Source organism: Cydia strobilella, chromosome 26 (genome assembly GCF_947568885.1).
Source record: "Cydia strobilella chromosome 26, ilCydStro3.1, whole genome shotgun sequence".
NCBI classification, from domain to species: domain Eukaryota; kingdom Metazoa; phylum Arthropoda; class Insecta; order Lepidoptera; family Tortricidae; genus Cydia; species Cydia strobilella.
In genome coordinates this window covers 1,626,305-1,640,514 of record NC_086066.1, presented here as the reverse complement: position 1 = coordinate 1,640,514, position 14,210 = coordinate 1,626,305, and the positions used below count along the sequence as shown (strand labels likewise).

General features: G+C 38.9%; 2 protein-coding genes across 3 annotated transcripts in view; one reads left to right on the top strand and one right to left on the bottom strand.

Annotated features, from left to right (window-relative positions):
• LOC134753189 (limbic system-associated membrane protein-like) overlaps window positions 1–5,294 on the top strand; it is an 81,351-nt gene extending 76,057 nt beyond the window's left edge. For both annotated transcript variants that reach the window (XM_063688990.1, XM_063688989.1), the window contains exons 6-11: window positions 285–438; window positions 1,247–1,344; window positions 2,247–2,368; window positions 3,153–3,333; window positions 4,306–4,473; window positions 5,033–5,294. In XM_063688990.1, the coding sequence (XP_063545060.1) occupies window positions 285–438; window positions 1,247–1,344; window positions 2,247–2,368; window positions 3,153–3,333; window positions 4,306–4,473; window positions 5,033–5,182 (873 nt within the window). In that variant the 3' untranslated portion in view covers window positions 5,183–5,294. The remainder of the gene's footprint in view (window positions 1–284; window positions 439–1,246; window positions 1,345–2,246; window positions 2,369–3,152; window positions 3,334–4,305; window positions 4,474–5,032) is intronic.
• The window catches only part of LOC134753029 (zinc finger protein 431-like), a 91,673-nt gene that overhangs the window by 37,806 nt on the left and 39,657 nt on the right, over window positions 1–14,210 (bottom strand). The gene's annotated exons all lie outside the window — the stretch shown is intronic.

Sequence of the window (14,210 nt, the reverse complement as noted above, 5' to 3'; positions counted from 1 at the left end):
CTAGCTATCACGGTTCATGAGATACAGCCTGGTGACAGACAGATAGACAGACGGACAGACGGACAGCTGAGTCTTAGTAATAGGGTCCCGTTTTTACCCTTTGGGTACGGAACCCTAAAAACAAAACTTAAAAAATAAACTGTAGGATTGCTGTGTGCGTTGCAGCAAAAGGGCGGCGACGAAAAGTGATCATCATTTTCCTCATCCTTCGTGGCATTGAAAGGGCTTATATACCATTGACTTTGCCTTGTTGTTGCCAATGTTAATCTTCGTGTCTGATTCAGCCCCACACCGCGCAGAACGCGACAGCGCGACTCGGCGAGGGCCCACAACTGCAGCTGGCTCGATTAGAACGCAGACATTCGGGACGGTACGCCTGCACTGTCGACAACGGCGTTGGCCCGCCTATCGTCACCGAGTTCCAGCTACAAGTGCTATGTAAGAAGTCTTCTGTGCCTCATTAAGTGCCTCGAACTGGAAGCAATGGTCATTTGTTCGAGCAAAATGTATGAAAGAAAATGGGGCAGTTTCTATGAAAAGGGACCTTATTGTCGATGGCGCTTACGCCGCACAGCGTCGCGCGGCATGGTATTTATATCGGAGCATCGTTAATAATGACGTAAGCGCCATCGACAATAAGGTCCCTTTTTATAGAAAATACCACATATGTTTATTCTCGAAACATGCTTACAAACTAACGCAGCGTACTATACGTAGTACGCGAACAACACGCAAACGCGAAGCGGCGCAGAGCGGAATGAATCTATCCTTTGATACCTATAGTGTCCTACGTGGGCGATCTCGTTGCGAACGCGAACGCCCTGGGCCCGCCGCGCCGCGCCGCTTCGCTTCGCTTCGTGTTCGCCTACGTAAGACGCAGCGTAATTACACTAGTAGTTCTGCCAAACCACAAGCCTTAATTTGCTGTAGCACCATCTCATCCATCGTTACGCAGATCTGAATAATGTTTCTTTTAAAGCATGTGTCTCAGTACTAAACTTATAAGAGGCCAGCCTGAAGTTAATAGGAATATAAGTCTAAGACTAAGAACTTAATTTTTTTCAGTGGCTGTGATACCCCTTTATAATCATTTAATATACTGAGATATATAGAATACATTTATAACTCAGAAAACATGCATGATGAAATTTTCTTTTTTTCTTTCCATTTTAACGATATCCGCTGTTCTGTATCTCTGTCCTCAATGTATTTCAACACAGTTCTAATAATTTACATTACATTTCAGATCCTCCAGAGATCACGGTGGAGAGATCCTGGGTGCACACAGGGGAAGGGTTCCGAGCGGAACTGCTGTGCACCGTGCTGGCGGACCCTCCGGCAGAGGTGGGCTTTCACTATGATTTAGTTTACCTTCCAGATCCTCCAGACACAGTGGAGCGATCCTGGGTGCACACAGGGGAAGGGTTCCGAGCGGAACCGCTGTGCACCGTGCTGGCCGACCCTCAGGTAGCGGTGGGCTGTCACTGATTTTGTTTCCCTTCCAGATCCTACAGAGATCACAGTGAAGAGATCCTGGGTGCACACAGGGGAAGGGTTCCGAGCGGAACTGCTATGCAGCACGCTGGCCGACCCTCCGGCAGAGGTGGCCTTCCACTCTGAATGATTTAGTTAGCCTTCCAGATCCTCCAGAGACAACAGTAGAGAGATCCTGGGTACACACCGGGGAAGGGTTTAGAGCGGAGCTGCTGTACACCGTGCTGGCCGACCCTCCGGCAGAGGTGGGCTTCCACTCTCAATCAGCTCCATTAGTCTTATTTTTAAATAATAAATATGCTCGCACAATTTAAGGCGAGGCTTGTTTTTCTGTCATACAATACAGCATTTTTTTATACCTCATCTGTGGCAAACAAGCATACGGCCCGCCTGAAGGTACGCAGTCACCGTAGCCTATGGACGCCTAGCATTTTCGGCATTAGCACAAAATCATGTAATGACAGCGAGATTTTGGAATTAGTGTTCTTTTTTCGTACTTATAGCAGGTTGAACCACCAACTGCAAGATGGTCAAAAAAGTTGCTTCTTCGTGCGCTTAAGTCATACTCTTACTCTGTAATCTGTATACCTATGTAATCATTCAGCTCGATGATTAAATACAGCTATGGCTAGAAGTTTATACGAGTTGTTCGACCCCGTAATGTACATCCATACCACGACAGATGGCGCTGAAACGAGAACGGCTACGATATAAATCGCAAAATTTAATTTTAAAATTGAACTCTTTTCCAGGTATCCTGGTACCAGAACTCGTTCCCGCTGAGCGCGTCGGAGCGGGTGACGATGGCGGCCCGCGGGAACAACCACACGCTTCTCATCGCCAACGTGCAACCAGAGGACTTCGGGAACTACAGGTGCGTTAGCAAATAGCCAGCTGTATCATGGGGTTTTCAGATAAATGTGTAAATTTACTTATTTTCAAAAACAATCAACACTCGACTCAGAATCACGGAGACCTTTGAAGAAAGTTTCACAAAATGTATGTGAAAATCAGCAGTGAACTATTGAATTGAAACTCCCGTTCCTGAAATAAAATTTACCGAACGTTTTAACGGTGACGTCGGTAACAGACTGAATAATGTCACTCAGCAGCGAACGATGAAAATCGCCACGAGGCCAAGACGCCTCGTACATCGTACAAACGTCAACCGAAAAAAAATGCTACGATGCTTTGTGTTCTGTCCCCACGAGTTATTGATTTTGTCCTAATTAACCTCTAACAAAGAAAATTAAGAAGACATAGTGTTCACTCAATACATCCGATTTTGTTACCAAAAAGACTATTATTTTCGTAGTCTAGCTATCATCAAGTAGCGAAACAATCAGTACTGCTACTCGACAAAAGATGTCACACGTGTCGTGACGAAAAGTGTATTGCTCAACAATTTATAACTATAATATTATAAGCAGAAGGAGTTTAAAATAGAGTTCCGGTTAATCCGGTTATAATATTCGCTGAAAATTGCTAACATTGAGCTTTCTCTATTTCTAAAGATGTATTGTCGAGTGGCGGTACTGAGAGTTCCGCTACTTGACGCTAGATGTAGACTACGAAAAAAATAGTATTTTTGGTATGGAGTGAGCACTCTATGTCTTCTTAATTCTCTTTGCCTCTAACATGTAGCAATCTGATTTCAGTTGCGTGGCGGACAACAGCCTGGGCCGCGCGCGGCAGCACGTGGAGGTGTCGGGGCGGCCGGGGCCCGCGCGCTTCACGTCGCCGCCGCTCGCGCGCGCACCGCGCGTCTACACGCTCGCCTTCAGCGTGGACAGCTACCCGCCGCTCGACGAGCTGCGGCTGCTGTACCGACAGCTCGCGGTCAGTATCTGCACCTGCCAGCAGTGTTGCCAGATCGTACCTTTTAGTACGATTTTACGTACTTTTTGAACAGGATGCGTACTTAAAACGAACCCCGTACCAAACACGTACTTTTTGGCCAAACCGTATATTTTAGTACGATTTTACGTACTTTCGTATGAGCGGTTCAAAAATATGTTAAAATGGCGTAAAAATAATAGTGACAGACCAAAAAAGCACGATTTATTTGCGTAAAAGATTGTGACCTTTTTTGGATTGGTATTTTTGTACCTTACTATTTTGCGTACTAATTTAGTTTTCGTGGATAATCAGTTAAAAAAGTCGGCCAAGTGCGAGTCGGACTCACGCAAGAAGGGTTCCGTACCATTACGGAAAAAACAGCAAAAAAATCACGTTTGTTGTATGGGAGCCCCATTTAAATATTTATATTATTCTGTTTTTAGTATTTGTTGTTATAGCGGCAACAGAAATACATCATCTGTGAAAATTTCAACTGTCTAGCTATCACAGTTCATGAGATACAGCCTGGTGAAAGACAGACGGACAGACGGACGGATAGACGGACAGCGGAGTCTTAGTAATAGGGTCCCGTTTTTACTCTTTGGGCACGGAACCCTAAAAATCACCAGTTTCTAAAACACTTCTGCTGTTTATATCGTTTTTTGGAACAAAAAATGAAATTGTACTTTTTTTGGTAATATAATATAGATCGGGGTCGTATTTTAGTTTTCAGTGCTCTGGCATCACTGCCTGCCAGGGCCTATTATACAAGCCTGAGTGGACGCTCGAGTTGAGCGTGCAGCGGGGCGGGGCGTGCGGCGTGCATGTTAAACAAATGCAAACGTATAGGAGCCCGACGCCACGCTGCACGCCCCGCCGAGCGAGCATCCACTCAGGCCTTACACTTATTGAACTTACTGTGGGACTATGTCGATTTGTGTAAAATTGACCTATAATATTTATTTATTGCAGATAAACGAGTCATTCCAGCAGCCAGGGCGATGGCACGACGTGGTGCTGCCCGCGCCGGCGCCGGCCGGCTCGCTGACGCACCGCGTGTCGCACGAGCTCAAGGCGCTGCAGCCCGCCGCCGTCTACGAGGCCATCGTGCAGGCCAAGAACCGATACGGGTGGAATGAGGTATACTTTAAATCATTTCAACCAGTGTTGCCAGATCGTACCTTTTAGTACGATTTTACGTACTTTTTGAACAGCATGCGTACTTAAAACGTACCTCGCCCAAAACCGTACTAAACACGTACTTTTTGGCCTAACCGTACATTTTAGTACGATTTTACGTACTTTTCGTATGTTAGGTTCAAAAATATGTTCAAATGGCGTAGAAATAATAGTGACAGACCAAAATAGCACGATTTATTTGCGTAAAAATTTGTGACCTTTTTACAAAGGTACAAAAGTACCAATCCAACCAAAAAACTATTGATGGCTATTTTGCGTACTAATTTCGTTTTCGTGGATAATCAGTGAAAAAAATCACCCGTTTATTTCTGCTGTTTATATCGTTTTTTGGAACAAAAAATGAAATTGTACTTTTTTTGGTAACATAGATCGGGGTCGTATTTTAGTTTTCAGTGCTCTGGCATCACTGATTTCAACTGAGTTCATTCACTTACCTGTACTAACAATGGCATTGTATTATTACAATACTAATTATTAATAAAACATATTATTGTTTCAGGTTAGCGACATATTCCAATTCCACACACTGGGAGGCCCTCATACGGCGCACGCAGACGAGCTCACGCCCATGTACTCGTCAGCTCACGTCAGCAAACACATGGCATGGTCACTGTCACTTCTCGCCTCCTTCTACACCCTACGCGCTTGATCTGACAGCCTTACGATTGGCTAACGCCAGCCAACCAGCGTCGAGCGTTGACCGTTCGATTTTTGAATTTTGTAACCGTTATTCGGGGTTAGTGATAGTTTTTTTTTTGTTTTTAAGGCAATCGTGACTCGTAAAGTGAAGTTTACATACGTAAAAGTAACAAAATGACTATTATTTGTAATATAAAAAAGCCTTAAGCGATTTGTCAAGGACAAAATTCTTAATATAATGAGGTGTGTCCTTTTTTATTGCCATTACGTGACATCAATATATGTAATACAAATGATTTTATAGTCTTATGCCAACTGCATGAAGCTCATTTTGACATCACTACAAAAACAAAGTCGCTTTCCGCTGTCTGTCAGTCTGTCCCTATGTATGCTTAGATCTTTAAAACTACGCAACGGATTTTGATGCCGTTTTTTTTAATAGATAATGTTTCAAGAGAAAGGTTTATATGTATAATTTGTAAAGGTTTTGTGTAAATTAGCTGAACTACTCGTGCGAAGCCGGGGCGGGTCGCTAGTTTCGATATTTAAAATGTTCAGAAGCTTAGTTTTTTTTTGTCTCTGGCTTTGTAAATTAGGCCTATTAATTTGAAGGAGCACTGCCTATGATCAGTTTCCTATCAAAAGTTTCTCCATAAAATACTTAACTATACCTACTCAGATATTAAAAATTAACATTAATTTACATATACAGATGAACAAGTTGCGGAAATGTTTCTGAAACGTTGGAAAGGATCTCAAATTTTTTCTTAACAAAAAAACAAAATGGAAATTTTCATTTCTCATACATTATTTTTAGAATTTTCAAATTTTGGAGCCATCATCATTTACGTCTGTACCTTACCTTATTTAGTTTGGCTTGTTCATAACGTTCCTAGTATTTCGCACAAAATATTTCGCACAATGCGTGACTGTTATGAATTGTTAAGGTATGGAAATAGTTATCAAACTAAAAAAAACCTGATTAATCACACAATTTTGATGTCGAAAAATAAACAACAAAGCATTTTATGAAATCCCTATCACTCATGATGTTTAAGTGCAGAATCATTGTAGTACCTAATTTTTAAGATTTTTTGCGCTTAAAATGACTGATTTTTTAAAGTAGTTTATTAGTTATATTTTTTGGAATCTTAGGAATTGCGTAGGAGTAAATGTAAATATTTTAATATTCGTGAAGGTTTCTTATCGTCGATCTGTCTGTCATAACAAATATGTACACTGTATTTAATTATTTCATTTCAAAGCTAACACTACCCAATGAGGGCTATCGTTTTTTTGCTCACCAGTTGGCGCCTCTGTTGATGGTGGTCCAAAAGACTAAATAACAGCTGTCAGTCATTGAAGTGACAAGTGACATTTGACATTTCGAACTATGGAAAAGACCACCATCTACACTAGCGCCCCTAGCGGCGAATTCATACGCGTTAGCCCTCTAACCCCTTATTCATAAAACTACGGGCCTGATTTAGTTAAATGTTTTATTCCTGTCTTACAAATACATATGTCAAAATGACAGATTCATAGCTAATTCAGGCCAGTAACTCATTTATGAATAGCGCCATAAATGTATACTTACAGTAATGATTTGAAGATTTATATCATAAAGCGCTTATTACATCTACACGGTCTCTGGGGACTTTTTGTAGGAAGGCCGGTCAACCTCCCTACAAAAAGTGCCCGGCAACCGTGTAATAAACTCTTAAGGGGTTATTACGTCAGCCTTTCGAAGAACTCTTAAGAGGCCGTAGTCGATTTTGGAGCAAAAATGTAAAATTGATAGATTTAGTCGTTGAAATTATACACGTTTTGTTGCGTAATATCTAAATAACAAGTATTGATTTCTATTAGCACGTCTTCTCATCTTGCATTTTAATAATGAGGTAGCGAGCGTGCGTCACCGGTAATGCATGAAGAGAAGGGGCAGTTTTTAAAAATTCATCAAAAAATCATGGTGGCAAATTATACAAATTGATGTATAAGAATAGTTTCAGCAAATGTTGTAGATTGTTTAAGTATCAAAATTACGTTGAAATTAAGTCGATTTTCAGAGAAATTGTCACTTGTTTTGAAGTAATTTCTGGAGAAAATTGATTTCGTCTAACTTTCATTCACACTACTTCAAAGTCATAATAATAAAAATGTAGTCTGATAAACGTCAAGTACAGGATATGTGTAATACAAAATTACAATGTTTAGCAGTCCAAAATTTACGAAATTTACAAATAAGAGCGACAAAATCATTGCTTTACGCGCGTTTACCTAAACGTCCATCAGAAAAGCAAACATTTAGTGAGTCTGTTTTCAAAAAATTGATCTGATAAAAGGTAAGATAAGAAGATGTGCTAATAGAAACCAGTACTTGTTATTTCAATTAGGTAACAAAAGGTGTACTATTTCACGGACTAAATCTATCAATTTTACATTTTTGCGACTAAAATCGACACCGGCCTCTTAAGGAGTAATGTATTCACGAAAGGTTAGTTTACCAATACCAATGAATTTTAAATTTAAATAAAAAAGGCCAGCAAAAACCGTTTTTTTGCTGGGTAACAGTGTAAAAAAAAGTTTTTTTTCACCTTTGTATAGATTATGTTATTTGAATTTAAACTGTTGTGAGACATACTAACATTAAATATGTCGCGCGAGTGACTAAAACAAGTGAGTCTAAACCGTGAAATTATGGGATTGTTTAATTATGTTATTTGTAACGATAGTTCGATAATTTAGGAAACGTTATACTTGACTCCGTCAAAAGGATTCTTGTGATAACCCCTACCTATTCTGATAAATACATAATATTTTACTAATATTTTCTGATAAAACTAAACGATATTATTCACTGATGACTTGATTTAATTTAAATAATATGTAACAATTTGAAAACATTGAAATATACAATTTCACTGCATTTAGGCTTATAAAAGTAATCTTCAAAATATTTTTGAAGTGAAACTTCTTATGCGACTTCCAACTGACAGCGTTAAAGTCTAACGCTATGAAGTTAGCTGCATAGCTTGTATTTAACGCTATGAATTTAGCTGCATAGCTAACTTATTATGAAGTATCACTTCTTCTGCGCGGAGGGACTCCACGCACTGTTTTTTTTTTTATATAGTTATCCTTAGTATTACCACATCCATATAAATGAATTTATTAATATGTAGTAATATTATATTATAATTAAGCAATAAAGAGTGTTAGTGATATCGCTACTTTAGATTTAATGTGTATTAAAAAAAGTCTAGTTTCTATATAAATGTTTTCTTTTTAGTGCAATATTAATTTAAAAGAAATTTATAAGCAATATTGGTACACATCATTAGGATCCTACTTTAATATTTTATAAGAATAGTACATTATTTTGTAGTAGACCTAACTGATGGTAAAAATCACTGCCGACTTTTTTTTTTCATTAAAATGGGGCAGCTTCTATGAAAAGGGACCTTATTGTCGCACAGCGTCGCGCGGCATTGTATTTATATCGGAGCATCGTTAATAATGGCGTAAGCGTCATCGACAATATGGTCCCTTTTTACAGAAAATACCACAAATGTTTTATAGAATAAAATATTTCCAAATACTTCGGCCATTAAAGTGAAAATTAAACTAGTCGTAATTTTTTCTAGATATTATTGGAGAAGTAAAGACAATGTAAATTGTTGGGCTGTAGAAATGCCTTTTTTTTGTAATATTTTAATTTATTTAAAAAACAAAGATTCTGTAAGTAGATAATAAACGTGTAAGTTTATTATAAGGTCGCCTTTTTATTTTTTAATCCTTGCAGTATTATAATCTATTTTTATAGTAGGTACAGTACTTTTTGCCCGCGACTTCGTGTGAGTATGTGTGTGATGTGCTGATGTGTGAGTAAAACCGTAGTTATCTAAATATTTTGAAATATGTCACGATAGTTTAATTTCGATAAAAACTAAAAATCATCTTCAACGAAAAACTATTACAATATATTCTTTAAAGATGCGTAAACAGAGGTAATGTGAATTTATAAAAAAAATCAACACGGTTTAGCCTCCAAATGCTATACCAATCAGTCAAAACCGCAACCGCATACGAAATACAAAACTATCGCAAAGCAAAACAAAAACAAGTCATGGGTCATGGAACAAACTATGGATAGTATAGAAAGGATGCCAATCTCTTAAGGCAGAATTGTTGCAAAAGTGATCGCTTATAGCTTTAAATAATAGTTCCTAATCTCTCCGGTGGCGCTAGTTAGGCTCTGGGACATAAGGCAACAAATAACCCGACCAAATTACGGATGTTTTTTTTTTTTTGGTAGTATTTCGGTGTATGGTGGCGCCGCCTAATTACTGTTTTTTAATGAATACTTTTCATACATAGAGATTTGGCTCCTTTATATAGTCTCCATGGAACAAACTAACAAAGTGACAGCTGACAATGTCAAATCATGAAGTCAAACCATAGACCTAGCATTACATAGACAAGCTATACGCGTGCGCCCGTAAGGGATAGACATAGATGACGTCATAAACGTGGGGATACCATATTGGTAAAAATTACCCCAATATTTGATATCACGTTGGGGCGATTACCCTGGAGGCAAAGTTAGCTTGTTTGACGGTATTAAAAAATTGTTAAATAAAATGTCAATGGGCCGTCCTTTTTAGGCGTATAAACAATGAAATACCTCCTATAATTCGCGCAGGTGGTACAAAACTAAACATGTTTAGTAAATAAAACGTAAAATAAAATGTATTATGGGTTTTAATTTAAAGAAATCACAAATCGCAATCACACCAATTAATGTACACCACATTTAATCTTCAAACCCTTTTGTTTATTTATTTTTTGGAATTAGAAGTACGAAAAAACTTCGAGGTCAAAATTACCCATAAAATTATGATATTTTCATCTGGTATCCCTAACATGATTGTTATGCAGCTAAATTAAGAAGAAGTTTAAAAATGGCTGACCTCAGACTCCTACCTACCTACGTAATTTGGGCGGATAATTTTACAAATAATGTTTTGTTAATTTGCGTAAATAATTGTGATATTTTTATTGAAATCGTTTGATTCTACATTGCTTTGAGTGTAACGTAATTTTACGATGTTATTCTCACATATTGCGTTAAGAGGAAGGTGTAAAATACCGTACTTACGTGTGAAAGATTATGATCTCATATTTTTGCTCAGAGCGGCTATTACAGCCGATTACAGAACAATTCACCAGTATTTTATCAAAGTTCAAGCATTCAAAACGCTAACCATCACTATATTTCATAAGAGAAAGCACAATTTCATACAAAACAACGATAATTAAACAAGCAACGAACAAACATGACATGTCACGTACTTATTTGTTTGCCACAACCTCGGTTGTGGCAGCGGTGGAAAAGTGAAACTATGACAAGGACAAACAATAACAGCGCTTTCTCTGCTACTCCTACGGAAAGATACATAAGACTATCCCGTTCGTTCATTTTCACCCACTCCTCATGACCGATCCAGTTATACTAGATTCATGAGTCAAACCCGATGTCTATTATGGTCTATGGTCTATGTCGAGCGACGTAGATATAGGGCCCTCCACACTCGTGTGCGAATCGCGGCGCGAAGCTGCAAACGCGAGTGTGGAGTCTAGTTCGCTAATCAGCGAAATCGACTCCACACTCGCGTTCGCGGCGCGAAGCCTGGTAGTTAGGAGCGAACTTAATTAAGGCTGGCTACGCACGGTTATCTGATCATCCTAGGAGGATATAACCAAACGGAGTAGCCATTAACAGGCATTCCCCAAGTAACTAGTTAATAATCTGTGCATTCCCCCAAGTCGACCAATTGATCATACGCAATGTATGGACTGAGGTTTTTCTGACATGGCTATTTTGACATTTGACGTTCCCCTCTCCCGCAAAAATTACAAACTTTTTTGTACAGCAAATTACAGACGTGGCGGCTCCGTTTGGTTATATCCTTCTAGTGATCAGCCTCGTTTGGGAGCATTTTTTTTATTTCGAGCGCTCAAATCTCAGCATAAATTTTAAGGGCCCTCCACACTCATGCGCGAATCGCGGCGCGAAGCCGCGAACGCGAGTATGGAGTCTAGTTCGCTAATCAGCGAAATCGACTCCACACTCCTTAAGAGAGAGCGAGAAAGAGATGTGCTGACCGGACTGATGGGGTGAGGCTAAGCAGAGGGCAATGTTATGAATAGAGCACAACGGATGAATCTTCAATGAATATATTTAGTAAATTAGTTACCACAATTAATCTAAATATAATATTAATAATAACAGCACAGACTGTTTTTATCGAATGACAATTCATTGACTTGACAGATCAATTCTATATTATATATTTGAAATATGTTCTAAGTGGCCTGTAGCTTGCAACCTTATTTCAACACTCCTCCTTAATATAGAAAACTGTCATCAAAACATTCAATCACCTTGCATGCCCATTAACTTGTTTGTACACCATACAAACTTTCCTTTCGGCAAAGGTTTAGTTAGTGCATCGGCAATCATACGATCTGTCTGGACATACGTAACAGTTATCTGCTCATTCATGATCGCTTCTCTCACAAAGTGATAACGTACGTCTATGTGCTTCGTCCGCTGATGATGCACTGGATTGTCTGCAATCGCTATTGCGGATTGACTATCACTGAGGATAGGAATCAGTTCCTCGTCCTTCCTGGTGATTTCCGCAATTAACCTTCTGAGGAATATTGCCTCTCTTGCAGCTTCTGACATAGCTACGTATTCTGCCTCTGCAGTAGATAGTGCTATTGTCTTCTGCTTGATGCTTTGCCAGCAGACAGCTGCCCCTTGAGCTATAAAGGTGTAGCCTGTCCATGATTTTCTATCTTCATCACCTCCGTGACTTGCATCTGAATATCCTTGGATGAATCTGTCAGCACTGTATCTTTTGGAGTACACTATTCCACGAGATTTTGTTCCTTTTAGGTAGCGGAGCACACGCTTTGCTGCTACCCAGTGTTCTTCTGTATAGCAAGTATTAAATTGGCTCAGAGTACTGACTACATGCGTTATGTCTGGCCTCGTACATACTGCTAAATACATCAGAGATCCTATAAGATTCTGATATGGGATCCTGTCATCAGACTTGTGATCTGATTTCTTTAAGTGAGACCCAGCAACTGCCGGAGTTGCTACTGTCTTGCAGTCCTCCATTCCAAAAATCTTGAGAAGTTTCTCAATGTACCTCTCCTGATCAACTTTGATGACATCCTTTGTTTGAGTTATCTGCATTCCTAAAATTAATGCAGCTTTTCCAAGATCCTTCATTTCAAATTTGGACATGAGGTCACTCTTGACCTTACGAAGCTCGTCTTCATCATTCCAAAAAATTAACAAATCATCCACATAAACTGCTAAAATGATGATCTTGTTTCCTTTTGATCTTGTGTAAATGCATGGTTCATTTTTGGACTGTTGAAATTGAAGTTTCTTCAATTCACTGTCAAGCTTATTGTTCCACGCTCGAGGTGCTTGCTTTAATCCGTAAAGCGAACGATTAAGTTGACATACATAGTCCCTCTTCTCTTTGACTTCGAAGCCTTCAGGTTGCTTCATATAAACAGTTTCGCTCAGATTTCAAACCTTTGTCTTCGAAGGTATCTTTCAACACTTGCCACGCCTCTTTAGCTGTCTTCACGTGTTTGACGTGCACTAGGCAATGCGGTTTTATCATCAAGCAAATCTTAGCTTTTGCTTTTTGATCCTTTCTCGTACCTGGTAAATCGGTAATCGCGGGAGTAACGCTCGTGTATTCCCATAAGTCTGTATCTATTAGATATAGTTCCATCTGGAATTTCCATGTTGAATAGTTCGAGCAGCCGTCCAGTTTATCGAAGAGCATCGTACTATTCATAATTCCAGTACCTCTGTTATTATCCACCTCACTAGAAGAATCGCCAGAGCCCGTTGACATTTTTCATGCTTGTGCTGAATAATGTTCGCCCATAACCCTGATGGGGTGAGGCTAAGCAGAGGGCAATGTTATGAATAGAGCACAACGGATGAATCTTCAATGAATATATTTAGTAAATTAGTTACCACAATTAATCTAAATATAATATTAATAATAACAGCACAGACTGTTTTTATCGAATGACAATAGACAAATTTTACCTAAAAATAAAATTTATATTAAGTTACTTACCTTGTTCCAAGCCTTCAAATTGAGATGGCAACATTCGTTTCTTACTGGCAACACCACAGTTCCGATGACGTCAGGCGCAATACCGGCTTTTATGGCGGGTTTTTTCCATGTTTTTTACGAATCCAGCTGGCAGGCTGCGCGCCAATGCTCAGACCATTGGACTCTCAATTTGATTACCTTGACCTACCGTCCAATATGATGGTGGACGGTAGGTAGCCACTGTAGATAGACTGGTGGCAAAATAGCCACTGTGGGTAGACAGGTGGCGACGTTTTATTATGTAAACAAACACAGTATTCAGCGCAGCTGTAGGTACTTGTTTTGTTTACTGAGGTAGCACGGTATTTCATTGACATAGCTGAAAAGACAAGCTTAAAACTAAACCCTACTGCTGAAATAAAAGCTTTAATAAACAATACTTACTTTTGCTGAAATATAAGTATTATGAATATGATAAAATGTGTATGTGAATGAAATTAATCGTGTAAGTATAAAAAACCTAAAATTTTACAAATTGCCAGCAGGCAGCAATGGAATCAGGCTTGGAACAAGGTAAGTAACTTAATATAAATTTTATTTTTAGGTAAAATTTGTCTATTAAGTTGACTGTACCTTGTTCCAAGCCTTCAAATTGAGAAGTGTTTGTTATCGACTGCTGGATGAGTGAGGATTGGTAATATTCAATAGATCGCCAATGTGAATAAAATAATAGATAGACTTATAAGGAAATCTGTATTGCATTAAAATAAAAATCAACTTTTACACATAATTGGTATATGACATATGACCTTATATTAACATTGATTAGAATGCGTGAATCATATCGTATTAAAACATCTATCTAAAGGATTA